Source organism: Leptopilina heterotoma, unplaced genomic scaffold (genome assembly GCF_015476425.1).
Source record: "Leptopilina heterotoma isolate Lh14 unplaced genomic scaffold, ASM1547642v1 Lhet_166, whole genome shotgun sequence".
NCBI classification, from domain to species: domain Eukaryota; kingdom Metazoa; phylum Arthropoda; class Insecta; order Hymenoptera; family Figitidae; genus Leptopilina; species Leptopilina heterotoma.
Genome location: NW_025110882.1, coordinates 316176 through 333903, shown reverse-complemented (window position 1 = coordinate 333903; position 17728 = coordinate 316176). Strand labels below are relative to the sequence as shown.

At 23.3% G+C, this 17728-nt stretch overlaps 2 protein-coding genes across 4 annotated transcripts in view; one reads left to right on the top strand and one right to left on the bottom strand.

Annotated features, from left to right (window-relative positions):
• LOC122499272 (aquaporin-like) overlaps nt 1–17728 on the bottom strand; it is a 240862-nt gene that overhangs the window by 88814 nt on the left and 134320 nt on the right. The window lies entirely within an intron of this gene.
• LOC122499270 (protein couch potato) overlaps nt 1–17728 on the top strand; it is a 101221-nt gene that overhangs the window by 80620 nt on the left and 2873 nt on the right. For 2 of the 3 annotated variants that reach the window (XM_043607521.1, XM_043607520.1), the window contains 2 exons: nt 1579–1787; nt 16405–16609. In XM_043607521.1, the coding sequence (XP_043463456.1) occupies nt 1579–1787; nt 16405–16609 (414 nt within the window). The remainder of the gene's footprint in view (nt 1–1578; nt 1788–16404; nt 16610–17728) is intronic. The other variant, XM_043607522.1, reaches the window with a different exon arrangement.

Here is a 17728-nt window from a genome sequence, read left to right as displayed (position 1 = left end):
TGGAAAAATATTGCGTCAGGTATTTAAAAAAAAATTTATAAACTTTCAAAGTGTTTACACAAAGTGCTTACTTTGAAACTTTATAAATTATTTTTTAATTTTCACCTTCAGTCAATAATTTTTTAATTTTTTTAAAAATAAAAAAAAATTTCAAGGTGTTTACACACTTTGAAACTTTGTAAACTATTTTTTTTAAATTTTTTTTTGCAGTCAATTTTTTAATTTGTTTTTATTGGAAAAATGATTCTTTCCGAATTTTTAAAAAATCGTTCAGGACAGATTTCAATTGACGGATAATAATTTTTATTTATTTACTCTTTTTATTTATTCACCACTATTTATTCCATAACTGCACTTTTTTCCAACTCGAAAATTGTTGAAAAATATTTTCTTCTTTTTCCTGTTAAAATATTTGCCATTTTTATTCAATTTTCTGCGGAAATTTTCATATTTTCGCTTACTGGTGAATTTTTACATAATTTAAAAAAAGCCAAATCTTTTGTTTGAAAAAAATCATTGTAAAAAAAAACGTGTCTAATATTCTGTCACTAAAAAGAAGAAATATTTTTCTCGTATTAAAATTTTGATTGTAAACTTTGTAGAGACGCTGAACGGTTTGAAATTATTTTTCACTTTTTTTACACAGTTGCGAAGGTGATCAATTTTCACCACTGGCTTTTAATTTTGAAATCAATCTCAAAACCGGTGTTTATTTTTTTTTCATATGTAAAATGGCAAAAATTAAACTCTCGAGTTATAAACAATTTAAATACCGAAGCTTCAAATTAAAAAGAGTTTACGGCGAAAAATATTTCCAGATGACGTAAATTTATAAACAATATTTTTTTTCAATTATAAACAACCGAATACCGTATGATTAAATCAAAATTTTTTATATATTGACAGGAAACAAATTTGATCTTTTTGAATAAAATAAATTTTTGCTTTTCGCTATTTTTTACTGTTAATATTCGAATGGTGTATTATATCCAAATATTGAAATTCTAGTCGGAAAATACTGGTTTCTAATTTCTAAAATACATTAATGTAGATCACACACTCGTGCATATTCATGACTACAAACACATTTATTTCCACAAATATTAAATTCATTAAATTCATTAAATTCATCAGGGTGGGTTTAGATAGCGCGATAAGACACGAAACACAAAAAAAGTTACAACATTTAAAGAAAAAATCTTTTCCAACCCTCTCTAGAGTCGCAAAAGTTCATTAATTACATTTCATTTGAAATTGTTTGAAATTCATTGAAACGGAAATACGGACTGATAATCAAACACTTGCCCTATAATTTCCGGATCTTTGGGTAAAAAAAAAGTTTGTAGAAAATAGACTTTTCTTGAATGGGGAAAAATTTGAAAAAGGGAGATTATTTACTGAGTTTAAATTGAGAAACGAGTTGATTAATTAATCCTTTTTAATTAATTTGAAATGGAAGATTCAAGTCTTGATGAAATAATTATCGATAAGAGTGTGTATAGTTGATTGGGCAAAGTAAAGTGTAGCGTTTTTGGTTGTGAATTTGAAACTAATTATGAATGGTGTTTGCTCTTTCAGGCGCCCATGTCACTACCGCATCCTACCACGTTGACGTCGATACACGCCTCGTTACCGCACTTTTTACCATCGCCAGCATTGGCGTCACCGGTAGGTTCCTCGTCGTCGCAGCCAAGCATCGCCGTCAGTAATGCGCCCTGCTCAACCCTCTTCGTGGCGAACCTAGGTCAATTCGTCTCCGAGCACGAGCTCAAGGAGATCTTCAACAGGTAAGATTCACCGATGCATTTCTCTCGACACTAGATTTAGATTGTTGTCGCATCCAGCAGTCATCCTCTATTTTCTGGCCAATTTTCTCCTGTCTCACTTTATTTCCCACCAACATATCAGAAATCTCTACAAAAGAAAAGCTTGTGTATATATATATTCACGAAACTCGGAAACCAAACACTTCTTTTCTTCTCTTGAAAAGATTTATATTTTATCTAAATTCACTTTAGAGAGAATTTTATTTTTATTTTCAAAATCTAGGTACAAATCTTTAGAATGATTTAATGATTACTAAAGCCTTTTCTAATTCAATGAATATTTTTCACGCAAATTATTATTATTATGCAAATTACGAAATATTTTATTTTAATTGTTTAATTGTTGCAAATATAATTCAATTATTTTCAAAGATAACAAAATTCTTAACAAGTATTCAATATTATCAAAAATTCAAAAAACCGAATTTCTTAAAATTCAACATTTTTTTTTCTTTTTTATGGCATTTTGCTTAATTATTTTTGGGCTCTTCAAAAATACTTTACTTATTTAATAGCCTCCACCCTTTGGTAAAAAATATTTTTTCAGAAATAATAATATAATTCCAAATGATTCAACTATTTTCTAAAATTTTCAAAAAATGCTTAAGAATTTAATTATTTTTGAAATTTTTTTAATAAAATTTTAGGAAACGAATCAATTATTTCTAAAAATTTAAATAGAATTCATTGCAAAAGTAAAATTATTTTGATGGATAATAAAATTAATCAGAAAAATCCATTATTTACAAAAATTTTGATAAACTTTAGAAGAATTAAAAAAAATGTCAGTACAATTCTATGCAAGAACTAAATTATTCAATATTCTCTAAATGTAATAAAATTCTCTAAATTAGTAAAAATTTAAATTAAAAATAAATTTTTTTAGAACATTCTTAGAATTTTTTTTATTGTATTTTTGGCAAAAAGCTAAATTTTGCAAAATCGATACGAATTATTATTCAAAACTTTCAAGAAATCTGAGAATAAATATTGTCAATAAAAAATTGTAAAAATTGTAAAAAGAAGTTCTTTGAAGCTTTCAAGAATTTAGGATTCTACTATAACAAAATTTGAAAAGTTAATAAATAGAATTTTTTCAATGAACAGCAAACTTTTCTGCAATAAAATTCAAATTGAATTAAATAACTAAATAATAAATAAATAAAAATAAAATAACTAAATAACAAAAAAAAATATCTTCATTTATACCTTAAAAAGTTTAGGAACGTAATTAGTAGCGTTAGAAAATAAATTGACAACCCTAACAACGTAAATTTCCATAGTTTCAAATTTCACCACTCCCCTCAAATTATTTACTCAAACATATATAAACAAGTAAATTTTCCAAATAGTAATTTTAGCAAAACAGATTCCACTTTCCCGAGATTTCTGATTTCAAAGAATTAAAGGATCTCCAATATATGAGTAAAGGACTTGAGAAGAATTTAAAATTTGAAAGGGATTCGATTTAAAAGCCCTCAAGAGCGAACGATATTCAAATTTAAGACCTTTCTAATTTGAAAACCTTCTAGTTTTAAAAGACCTTTCAAGTGTAATTGAAGCCACGAACATTTTCTTTTTTAGAATCGAGTTGTCTCTATTTGTTAGCAATTCATTTTTTTTATTCACTCGTTCACAAAGCAACTCTGATAAAAACGGAAACAGAAACAAAAAAAGGAAATGTTTTACCCGAGTGAGGAGAGAATTTGAAGAAGAAAAAAAAAGATATATGCAATATATTTGAAACCTCTCACATTTAACATGATCATTAATAATTTCCTCGGATTTCTCTTGTATAATAATTCCTTTATTGCAAGAATATAACAAGCCAGAGAGCAAAACTCAATTACAAGTTTCTAATCTAGAAATTTCTGGTGCTTATTGATTTATTGACTGGTTGGAAATATTGAAGTAAATGATAGTGCACATGTGAAATTAACGGTAAAACTATGAAATAACATTTCATCTCTTTTAAATAAACATTAAAGATTCGAATAATATTTTTCCTAAAGTCACTATTCTCCTTTATAACGAATAATTTAACGTAAATGTTTTTTTGAAAATAGAAAATAATTATCAATATACTATTTAGACTCAGAAGAAAATTTGTTTGAGACAGAAAAATTCTGGTTCGATGAGCATTGCTATCAAAAATTTGTTTGTTTCAACTAAAAACTTCCTTTGAATAATTAAATTCTTTCTTCGAATTCTTTTCTTCGAATTAAACTTAACCAAAATTTTAACAAACTTAAAGTATTTGATTCAAACGTAGACTTATCCTTATTTTGTAATAATATTATTTAGAAAAATGCAACAATTTACTGTTTTACAATTTTTTCCCATTTTCCAATTTCAATTGAAAAGAATAATTCATAAATTCCTAAACAATATTAAAAAAAAAAAAATCAGTAATGAAATTACATTATACGAATAGAAAATAGTTAAAGGAGAAAAAAATCCGTAAAGGTGTGTAACTAGATTTTTTTTTCTAAATTGTTCGAGAAATGTTGATCTCAGAGTGAGAGAGAGAAAGAGCAAGCATATGATTCTTTTCGCGAAAAAATATATCTGCGTGTTCCTGCAGTGTACTTTCCCACGATTATGAGTGCGAGCAAACTATATACGTTTATGAATCATGGCAATGAGCCTCGGTTTCTGTACGAGGCTTTTAATCCTCAGTGTGTGTAACATACCGAGTCTTTCAAGCTTGCAATTTATCTAAAAAGCCCAATTTCGGAAGGAAGCAATTTCACAACAAATTCTCTACAAAAACCCCTTTCAACGCTTTTTAATAGGATTTGGATTTTTCTTTTATTTAACCGAATATGTTCTAGACAAAAAATAAATATAGTCTCAATTTTACGGAATATTTCCTTTTTTATGAACCAAAAATAATACCTTTTCTCTGTTTTAATGTATCTTTTTCACATCTTTAAAAAACTTTTTTCACACACCCATTTAAAATCTGTCGGAATGTCTGAATTTCTAACAGAAAATTCTAACAGAACATTAAAAAAAACATTTAAAAACATCTAAAACATCTAAAAGAATATCTAAAAAGTATTTCAGGCTTCGTACTCGATAATTAATTTTGAAACAGTAGCAAAAAGTATCTTTAAGATTAAAAAAAGTAGGAAAAAAGTAGAAAAAAGTAGAAGAAAAGTAGAAAAAAAATTGCTACTAAAAAATTAAATTTTGACTCAATTTTTCTATAATTTCTAAATTTGAAAATTACATTCGAAAACAGAATAATTTTAACTGATGTAATTCAATTTTAAATCAATTCTTATTAGAAAGTTCTATGAGAATTCAATTATTTGTAAACAAAAATAAATAATTCATTGAATAATTGAATATTTTGTTATTTTGTAAAATTAAATTCTTATAAAGAACTTTATAAAATTTTTTGAAAATAATTGAATTCTTTTCAGGAATTTTAATAAAATTTTCAAAAATAATTGCATTTTTCGAAGAATTTATTTAAAGTTGTATTCAAAATAATTGAAATTAATTAAATGAAATTATAATTGAATAATTGGATTCCTGCAAAAATTTTATTATTTAGGGAAAAAAAAGATAAAAATATAGTAAAAAATAAGGTTGCAAAAATACAAATCCAATTGCTATGAAGAAAATTTAAGTTCGTACAAGGAATTTTATAAAAATTTTTTGAAAATAATTGAATTTTTACGATGAATTTCATGAAAATTTTTGAAAATAATTGAATTCTTGAGACGAAAGTTATTATTTAAAAAATAATTGAATTCTTACAAAGAATTTTATAAAAACTTTTGAAAATAATTGAATTATTTGGAACAATTTTATTATTATTTATGAAAAAAAAATTGAATTCTTATTGTGAATAATTTTACTGTCTATGAAAATAATTGAATTCATTCGTTCGAAGAAGTTTATTAAAATTTTCTAAAATAATTGAATTATTCAGACGAATGTTATTTTTTTCAAAAAATAATTGAATTTTTGCGAAGAATTTTATAAAAACTTTTGAAAATAATTGAATTCTTGGGAAGAAGTTTATTGAAATGTTTTAAAATAATTGAATTCCAAAAAAGAATTTTAATATTTATAAAAATAATTCAATTCTTACGATTAATTTTATTATCTACTAGCTGTCGTACCCGTCTTCGACGGGTTTTAGTTTCTACCAATACATTTAAGTTTCTACCAATCTGGAAAATCAGGAAATAGCTAGGGAATTTAATTTGACCGGAAAAAAATAATAATTAGTTACCATTATAGCTATTTTAGTAGGAAAATATTACTATTTGAATCAGTGATTGACTTTTTGTTATCAAATTAGTTATTTTAACCAATTCAAATGCAGAGAACAATATTTATCAATTTGTAGTACTTTAATTAATGTATTAAAAAAATTAAATTTTCCATACAGTTTTTGGAGTTATAGTAGAGTCTAATTGGAACAAATTGTATCGCAAGTAGACCCTACGTTACGACTGCTAAAACCTAACATAAGACCTAAATTTTAGGCTGAAAGTAGAGCTTAAATTTTGACTCGGGTCTGTTTTCATAAATATTATACATCAATAAAAATTGAAGTAAAAAGCAATTTTTTAAAAGCGAATTAATATAATGAAACTTTTTCTTAATTTGATAGGAAAATTCCCGGTTCGGCATATTCCCAGCTTTTTACAGTTTTTCCCGTTTGGTAGATACCCAGTTAAATGTATTAGTATAAACAGAAAACTGTACGACAGCAAGTAATACAATCTATATTTATATGAACTTAAGAAACAGTATTTTCATAAAATAAGTAAATTTTTATAGCCATTTGTAGATTTATTTATGGATAAAATCAAGTAAATTTAAATTTGACAAAAAAGAGATAAACCGTGAAAAGTTTGGACAAAGCAGGGAATTTTGTTAAACAAAAATAGACACCGTGTTAACTTTTGTCTTTACATTGCTCAAAACATCTCTTAAAGTTAAATCTAGAGTTAAAATGAAAAAACGTTTTAACATGTAAGTTTTTGCCTAGTGGCATAATATGCTTGTATTGTATCACAGGTGACTTACAATTCTTGACATCCTGCGAAATCATTTTAATCATAAAAAATTTCCATTTTCAATATTTCTGAACTTCTTGAAAATATTAGATTGATTTGATAAATAATTTTGAATTGCACTATTTTGACATCAAAATATTAATCAGAGACTCCAAAAATACTACTGAATTATACTTCATATAGTAATTAGTATCGATTTTTTGATATATTGAAAATTTTTTTATATTTCTTGTAGGATAGTATTTTTTGCAAAATTATGATAAAATCTGACTAAATAACATATAATATTCATTTTTAGAAAGTTTAAAAGCTATCCATTAAAAATTGTGAAATTTGGAAATTTTCCATTTTTCAAGTTTTTGAAAATATTTTTATATTTACATCTTAGTTGTAGAATAGTATTTTTTGAAAAATTATGCTAAAATGTGACCAAATAACATGTAATACTCAAATATAGAAAGTTTAAAAGCAATCCATAAAAAAATGTAAAATTTTGAAATTTTCGATTTTTTGAAAACATTTTTATACTTACATATTAGTTATAGGACTTTATTTTTTGCAAAGTTATGCTATAATGTGACTAAATAACATATAATACTCAAGTATATAAACTTCAAAAGCAATCCATGAAAAATAAAAAATTTTGAAATTTTCGATTTTTTGAATTTTTTGAAAAAATTGAATATCTCCCGTTCTAATTAATATTTTTTAAATCTGTAAATTTATAAACCTTCCTTGGGTCAATACCTAATAACCTACCAAGTTGGACTTAAATCGATTCACATGTTTTTGTGTGATTGGGGTACAAAGTTTTTGTGACAGACAAACATACATACATACATACATACATACATACATACATACATACATACATACATTAAATTTTTTAAGAACATTTTTGGAATCTCTGATGTCCATAATAACTAATCATGTTAACATTTTGAAGTTTTAAGCAATGTACAGACAGACATCTGATTTTATTAATAAGGATATAAATAATTGAATTTTTGCAAAAAATGTTATTGAAATTTTTCAAAAGAATTGAAGTTGTGCATAGAATTTTATTAAAAATTTTCGAAAATAATTGAATTCTTATGAAGAATATTATAAAAACATTTAAAAATAATTGAATTATTTGAAACAATTTTATTTTATGAAATTCTATTTATGAAAAAATTGAATTATTATTATTGTGAATAATTTTATTGTCCATGAAAATAATTGAATTCTTGCGAAGAATTTTAATGACATTTTTTAAAATAATTGAATTCTTGCATAGAATTTTATTGAAATCTTTCAAAATAATTGAATTCCTCAGAAGAATTTTATTATTTATAAAAAAATAATTCAATTCTTACGAATAATTTTATTATCCATGAGAATAATTGATTTTTTGCAAAGAATGTTTTGAAAATTTTTCAAAATAATTGAATTTGTGCATAGAATTTTATTAGATTTTTCAAAAATAATTGAATTCCAAAGAAAAATTTTATTATTTAAGGAAATAATTGAATGTTTGCAAAGAATTGTATTAAATTTGTTTAGTACATAAATAAATTCTTTTCGGGAAATTGTTTCTTAAAATAGTAGATATTAAAAATAATTGAATTTAGAAAATTTTTTGTAAATTATTAAATCGTTTGAAAGAATTTTATGAAAATTTGTTAAATTGTTTCTAAGAATTTGATTAAAATTTTTGAGAATAATTTTTTTTATTCCAACTATTAGCGAATTTAAAGTAGTGTAAATTCTCAAACATAGAAAAATGTAGTTTTCAGTGCCACAAATCTAAAAAAAAAGTATTAAAATAGTATCAAATCGTATAAAATGTAGTAAATAGTAGATTTAAGTAACTGAGTACGAAGCTTGGCATCTAAAAGAACATCAAAATAAACAATTAAAGGAACATTGAAAAGAACATTTAAATGAAGATCCAAAAGAATATCTAAAAGAAAATCCAAAAGAACTAAAAGAACATCCAAAAGAAGTAAAAGAAAATCCAAAAGAACATTTAAAGGTAGATCCAAAAGAACTAAAAGAACATCTAAAAGAACAATATCTAAAAGAAAAATATCCATAATTAAATTAATATCACAGCCATCTCGTATTTAATTTGAATATCGCCTTTGATCATAGACAAAAAAAGTTGATGATAAAAATAAAAGAGGCGAATTAGAGGATTTAAAAATCAATAGGTTTCTCTTTGAAACTTGAGGAGAGTTTGTTTTTCTACAGTCTACAGGAGCAGGATTTCTAGAGTGAAATTACATCAGCAAGCTGCTCTACCCAGAAAACCGTTATACCGTTATTCGCTTACATATTTCTCAAACTCTGATTTCAAGTAAAACGCATATACACCATACTTGTACTTGTACTTGTGTCAGTACTTGTGTCAGTAATAGTCTATGGGGAAAGGACTGTTTAGAGTTTAGAATTCAGATTCCAGATAAACTTCCACCTTTGCTTTAGACGATTTCGCCTTTATTTTATCGGCAAATCCCAGTAATTTCACATGGCACAATATTCGCACCATATCCCATTATCATTCTATTCTCATTTCACTCTAATTCTAACTTGTCTCTATATTACAACATTTCCATAATTATCAGTCAACGAAGCACTTCTTTCATTTCTCTCATCTTCAATTTCATTTGCCAATGCTTCGAAATTATTTTTGTGTAACTCTAAATTTTTAATTTATCAATGAATTTTAATTCGTAAAAAATTGTGGTTGATCAATTTTTCTCTATGTTTACTCTCAAGTCATTTTAAATTGACTACACATAAATTTTTCTCTGTGTAATTTTTTGTCGATAAATTTTAAATTGTCTGTATTTTTTCTGTATGCTATTAGATAGAACCGGAAAAAAGTAAAACAGGCTTCGCACTCATCTACTAAAACCTACTAGGTATTTACTACTTTTTTTACGTTATGCTACTATTTGGGTACTTTTTTTTAGATTTTAGCCACTAATTGCTACTATTTCTGTTTTCTTTTGACAATTTCTACTACTTTAAAAATTCGCTAATACTAGAAATAAAAAAAATTTTCTTAAAACTTGTAATCAAATTCTTTAATACGATTCAATTATTCTCAAAAAGTATTTGAAATGCAATTATTTTCAAAAAATATTCGAAATTCAATTATTTTCAATATTTATAGTATTTTCATCAAATTTCGCAAAAGAATTCAATTTAAAAAAAAAATTGATAAAACTCATCTAAAATTCAATTATTTTCATAAATAATAAAATTTCCACAGGAATTCAATTAATTTAGAATAGTATTTTCAAAAAAATGTCGAAAAAATCAATTATTTAACAACATTTTTATACAATTCTTCAAAATAATTCAATTACTTTCCTAATAATAACACTTTTCATGGAAATACAATTTTTAAAAAAAAAATTTTGATAAAATTCTAAGCAAGAATTTAATTATTTTCATAAATAATAAAACTCATCGAAGAATTTAAATTATTTCTGATATTATTTTAAATTAATTAATCGAAAAATTCAATTATTTTCACAAATAAAATTTTCCACAAGAATTCAATTATTTAAAATAAAATATTCATAATATTTATTAAATTTGGAAAAAATTGCTTATTTAAGACAATGTTTATAAAATTCTTATAAAGAATTCAGTTATTTAAAAAAAAATAAAATTTTTCACAGAAATTCAATTCTTTTTAAACATTTTAATAAAATTTTTCGTAATAATTCAATTATTTTTGTTTATAATAAAATTCTTCTCAGATTTTCAATTACTTTTGAAAATGTTATCAAAATTGTTTGCAACTATTCAATTATTTTCATAAATAATTAAATTTATCGCAGGATGTTAATTATTTTTAATACAATTTTACAGGAATTGCTCGAAAAATGTAATTATTCTTCTTAACATTTTAATTTCAATTCCTCATAAAAATCAATTATTTAAAAAAATGTTTTTTTTAAAATTCTTTCAAAGAATTCAATTATTCTTAGATGGATAATAAAATTATTCGTAAGAATTGAATTATTTTTATAAATAATAAAATTCTTGTCAAGAATTCAATTATTTTCGAAAATTTGAATAAAATTCTATGCAAGAATTCAATTATTTTCATAGACAACAAAATTATTTACAATTTTTATTTTTTTTATAAATAAAATAATACAAAAAATTGTTCCTAATACTTCAATTATTGTTAAATGTTTTTATAAATTTTTTCTCAAGAATTCAATTATTTTCCTAAATTTCAATAAAATTCTGTGCAAAAAATTCAATTATTTTCATAAATTTCAATAAAATTCTGTGCAAAAAATCCAAGTATTTTGGAAAATTTCAATAAAATTCTTCGAAAGAATTAAATACAATTTTAATTTAATTTTTTTTAAATATTTCAATTATTCTTTTAGATTTTAATAAAATTCTTCGCAAGAATTAAATTATTTACATAAAATACACCTTCGATAGAATTCAATTATTATAAATAAATAACAAAATTATTCCCGAAAGTTCAATTGTTTTAAAAAATTCTAATAAAAGCGTTCGCAAGAATTCAATTATTATCACAAATAATAAAATGCTTTTTAGGAATTCAATTATTTTCAAAAAAAATTTAATAAAATACCACACAGATATTCAATTATTGTCAAAAATTCTAATAGAATTCTTTGTAAAATTTAATTATTTTTTAAAACTTTTTGGAATTCAATAAAAATTCAATTAAAAAAGAATTCAATTCATTCAATTCAATGATTTTGAATATCTACTATTTTCATAAAATTTCTAAACAGAATTCAATTATTTAAAAAAAATTTTGTAAAAATCTTCGTAAGAATTCAATTCTTTTCATGAATAATAAAAATTGCTCAATAATTCAATTATTTTAATTATAATCTGCTTAAATTAGGCGAAAGAAATCAATTATTTAAAAATTTTTCAAAAATTCTTCGCAAGAATTCAATTATTTTTGTATAAATATTTAAATTCTTTGATGAATAATAAAATTAGTTGCAGGAATTCAATTTATTTGCAGGGTAAAAAAGAAGTAAATATTTTTAATAAAAATTAGGGAAAAGTCAGGAAAATAAAAGAATTTTTGTCAGTTTTGTGAAGTGTAATTAATTTAATTTTTAATTAATTAATTAATTAATTTTTTTGGCCTTATGTTTAATTTTTCGATATCTATTTTTTACCACTTTTTTTTTTTAGTTTAAAAGCTACTTTTTGCTACTTTTTGAAAATGAATTATCGAGTGCGAAGTCTGGTAAAAGAACTTTCTGATTTCTAACTATATAATGAGGGGACAATAAATTTTTTTCTCTCGATGAATATAATTCTGCCAGTTAAACGATTTAATCAAACAAAATTCCACATGTGCATTTGTTAGTGCTCGTGATTGTTTACCGTGATCGATGACTGCCCTATAAATCATTTTGTCTACTCATTGGTTTTAGTACTCACCAATATTCGCTAATCATCGCCATTGGCGTAGCTGTCTGTGTTAAGCACATACCAGTGTATATACTTAATACCCCTGTTTCCTAAACCCCATGACATTTTACCATAATCAATAGCAACTACCAAGCCTATAATATTCATTACCATTAACATGAATTTAATCAATAACTTTTACCTAAGGCATGCCTACTTTTACCTAAGGCATGAAAAGAATATTTACAAATTTAAATATCAATTCAAAAACAGAATTTATTTCCGCATGATAAAAAAAAAATGGAAAGACAATCAAAGCTTTGAAATTCGACTTAAAATGAAGCATTTAAAAACAATATATTCATCTGAAAAGTTGAGACTTTTTTTTATTTTTGATAGATTTTTCAACTAGAATGGTTTCAATTTTTATGACTGACAGGTTAATTTTAGTTCGGGGATTGAATTTGATTACCTGAAAACTAGTCAATTGTGAATATAATTATTTTTCATTCTCCTGAACCCAGACATCACAGTTTTTTTAATTAATTTTCTTTTCTTGTTAAACCACCTATGCATATTTGCTTGAAAACATTGTTGCGCTTTCTTCACTTCTAGAAACACTGAATCAAATTTTATCTAATGTATAAAATTTTGTTACTTTTATACAGAAGAAAAATTATTTACTACTATCATAAAAGTAAAAACAGGGATCGCAGATGCTTCCTTTTTTACCTAATTCTCTGTTTTTTTTACTTTATTTCCCTTTTCCCCTTTTTTATCCCCAAAATTAATTAACACCTAAAATTATAAATTTTCTACTCTTTTCCCATTATTTTTAGAAACAATACATTTTTAGGTAACAATTATTCAATTATTTTCATAGAAAATAAAATTATTCGTAAGAATTGAACTATTTTTATAAATAATAAAATTTTTCTCAAGAATTCAATTATTTTGAAAAATTTCAATAAAAATCTTCGCAAAAATTCAATTATTTTCATGGACAATAAAATTATTCACAATAATAATTCAATTTTTTCATAAATAATAATAAAATTGTTCCAAATAATTCAATTATTTTCAAAAGTTTTTATAAAATTCATCGCAAAAATTCAATTATTTTTGGAAATTTAAAAAAAATATATTTTGAAAAATTTTAATTAAATTCTGTACAAGAATTCAATTATTATTTTGAATAAAATTATTCACAATAATAATTCAATTTTTTCATAAATAATAATAAAATTCTTCCAAATAATTCAATTATTTTCAAAAGTTTTTATAAAATTCATCGCAAAAATTCAATTATTTTCGGAAATTTAAAAAAAATTGTAGTAAAGAAATCAATTATTTTGAGAAATTTTAATAAAATTCATTGCAAACATTCAATTATTTTCATGGATAATAAAATTATTCGTAAGAATTGAATTATTTTTATAAATAATAAAATTCTTTTAAGGAATTCAATTATTTTCCAAAGTAATCAAATTGTTCTAAAGAATTCAATTATTTTCAAAAATGTTCCTAAATTTCTTTTTTTTAAACTATATTCCCTTTTTGAAAATTAAAATCCTAATATGAAATACCTAACATGAAAAAATCAGTGTGATCCCTGAAAATATAAATTCAAATTAAATTTTTTATACCGCATTCACGAATAAAAAACAAAACGAAAAAAAAACAAGTGCGACATTGTTCTTATAATTACACCGTTAAAAATGTATTATATCAGAATAGAAAAAAAGAAGTGCACTTGTAGATGGAATTTCCAAAGTAAATGGCTTTCGAAGTAATGGCAAGAGTAAATAAGTAAATGGCTTCCTTAGAAGTATTGAATGAGATTCTTTTTGGACTTATTAAAAAGGGAATAAGAAAGTAGTTTGAATTATAAAGCAGAAAATTTTATTTTCTATTTAGTTACATTTAACATTTTTCTTTTATATTTGTGTTTAATTCGATATGGTCTCGGATTGATTGACTTCCCAAAAGTATTCAATTATTTTCATAGATAATAAAATTATTTACAATGAGAATTCAATTTTTCCGCAAAAATAATAATAAAATTTTTGGAAATAATTCAATTATTTTCCAAAGCTTTTATAAAATTCTTTGCAAAAATTCAATTATTTTTATAAATAATAACATTCGTCTCAAGAATTCAATTATTTTTTAAAATTCTAATAAAATTCATTACAAAAATTCAATTATTTTCATAATTAATAAAACTCATCGCAGAATTTCAATTATTTTTATTGTGCAATTTTAAATGAATTTTATGAAAATTTTATGAAAATTCTTCAAAAGAATTAAATTATTTTCAAAAAATTTGATATAATTTGTTTATTAGAATTTAATAATTTTTTTCAATTCATTTTTAATTAAATTTTTTAAAAGAATGTAATTGTCTTCAAAAATTTTAATCAAATTTGTCGTAAAAATTCAATTATTTTCAAAAAAATTTTGTACGAACTTAAATTTTCCTTAGAAACAATTAAATTTGTATTTTTACAAATTTTATTTTTTATTATTATTGTAATTGTCTTCAAAGATTTAAATAAAATTCGAATTCGAATTTTTTGAAATAATTCAATTATTTTCAAAATTATTTTTAAAATTTGTCGCAAGATTCAATTTTAAGAAATATTTAATTGTTCCATAAATTATTTATTTCTGTATTTAAATAATTGAATTCTCGTAGAATTTTCTAATAAATGTTGAATTTCAGTTAAAATTCTAGATAATAATTGAATATTTATATATAATCCTGTTTAAAATTAAATAAAGAAAAATTGGAAAGTGATAGTGAAAATTTTTAAATTAAATCTTAAAAGTTTTTTTGAATTGAAATCTGAATAAAAATTTTCAACAATTTTAATAAAATTCATGGCAAAATTTCATTTTTTTAAAAAAATTTCTTCAATTCAATGATTTTTACTAAAAATCGTGAGAGTCATTTTTACTGTTATTTGTTATGTAAAAATGATGACACTTATGGTTTTTAGAGTTGAGCCTTTTTTGAAATTCACGATTCAATTTTAATGGAATGTTTGCTAATATATAATTGTAATTAAACATTTTATTACTGAATTTCATTGAAATTTTGAGGAAATAATTAAATTCTTTTCATAATATTTTTACAGCTTTTGAAAATATTTGAATTAATTAAATGAATTTAATTAAAATATTTAAAATAATTAAATTCCATTTAAGAATTTTACCATCATTTTTTAAAATAATTAAATTCTTTCGAGTAATTTTATTAAAATTGTATTTAAAAAAATAATTTAATTTGTCACTTTTTTAAAGAATTGAATTCTTACGAAGAATTTTATTCAAATTTTTGAAAATAATTGAATTTTTACGAAGAATTTTGTCACTTTTTTAAAGAATTGAATTCTTGGGAAGAATTTTATCCAAATTTTTGTATTATTATTGAATTTTTTCGAAGATTTTAATTCAAATTTTTGAAAATAATTGAATTCCTGCGAAGAATTTTATTATCTAAGCAAATAATTCAACTCTTTCGGAAAATTTGATTAAAATGAAAAATTAAAATTAAAAATTAAATATTTTAATTCCTGTGGAGAAAGTAATGGATATTTAAATATTTATTGAAAGCAATTTAATCTATTTTTGAATGTAATTTAATTTAGAAATTTTAAAAAAATTGAGTCGTCAAATTTAATTTTTAGATGAGCTACTTTTTTAAAATTAATTACCGAGTACGAAGCCTGTATGTATATATAAACTTTAATTTAATTAATTTTATATAAAGTTGGCTTTAATAAATTTTATATAAAGTTTGATTTAGTAAATTTTATATAAATTTTGATTTAGTTAATTTTATATAAAGTTGGCTTTTGTAAATTTTATGTAAACTTTGATATAATTAATTTTCTCTAAACTTGGAGTGTTTAATTTTTGCTATAGATTTTTGGCCTTTGATTAATTTAGCCTTTGATTTAATGTACCTATTATTATTTTATTATTTTGTGTGTATGTAATTGAATAATTTTTCTCGGGCTGGTGGAATTTTTAACGGTGTTTAACTACTTTACTAACTAGACTAACTAGAGCACGTATTGTACGCTTCTCTTGTTTATGCACAGTTTTCCTGGTTTCTGTCGGCTTCGTATGCATACGAAGGGAGGCTCGCCAGTGGCCTTTGTCGAATATCAAGATGTTCGCTACGCGGCCCAAGCAATGGCCACTCTTCAAGGATCCCTTCTGGTCTCCTCCGACCGGGGAGCAATACGAATCGAATATGCAAAGTCAAAAATGGCCGAGGTGGGCTTTACAAATCTCTGGATCGAAGTAGGTTTCATTCTCTCTATGATAGGTTTACATTCTACGTGGGCCGATTTTACTTTTTTATTTTATTCTTTTCCGTTTCTTTTTTCAAAATATTTTTCAAACTATTTTTCAACTATCGGAACAAGGAATTTTTTTTTTAACTAAATTATTCATTTTTTGCTTCTTTTCCGGAAATCAGGATGGCCGCATGTCGGGAAAGAAAGACGAAAAATTTTCAATCAGATGTAAATCGAAGTTTTCGAAAAAATTAGGCAATTTTTTTGCGGCCAGCCTGAAATATAATTTTTTTCCGTCTTACAAGTGTCGTGTTTTCGATTGGGACAATGGCCAAGCTTTCGCTTTATAAAAAACGGATATTTTTTTTTATTTATGCTTCTTTGCCTAAGACATTCGTATATACTGGATGAAAAATTACTGAACCAGAGTTTTATATCTTGGCGTTACCTTTGCTGAGAGAAAAATGCGACCTATTTCATTTTTCATGGTCTGAAAATTTTGGCTTGAATAAACCAACGGAGACGTGAATATAATTTTTTTTTATAAATGATTCTAGATTTATATACTTTACGCCATGATTCCAAGACGAAAGTAGATCATTCCAAAAAAAAAATTGATAAATGGAAACTACAATTTTAGTTTAGTTTACAAAACTCGAGAGATAGTTAATACGGATAACTCTTTAATTTATAGCAGACTTTTCTCTCATAGCTTTTGGCGCAATTTTTATTTTCTTTTTTTGGGTTTTCGTTGCAGAATTCGGTTCGTTTTGCTTTCCTTGGTCGAAAATTTTGTTGAATTTTTAAAAACATTGAAAAAATAAGTAATAAATGAAAATTGATTGTTGTGACTCGACAAAATTTTCAATCACGACTTTACTTTAAAATTGCACTTTTTTTTTTGTATAAAAAATGCTTTTTATATTTAGTTCTGGCCACATTCCATTATTGAGAATTTGAATTCAATCCAATTTCCAATTCCTCAAAAAAATGTAAATATTTCACAAATTTATAAAATAAAAAAAAAGTATTTTGCAAAAAATAATTGGTAGAAAATGTAAATGTGTGTAAAAAGTAGCTAAAAGTGAAAGAAAATTATTCAATTTCAATATTAAGAAATGCA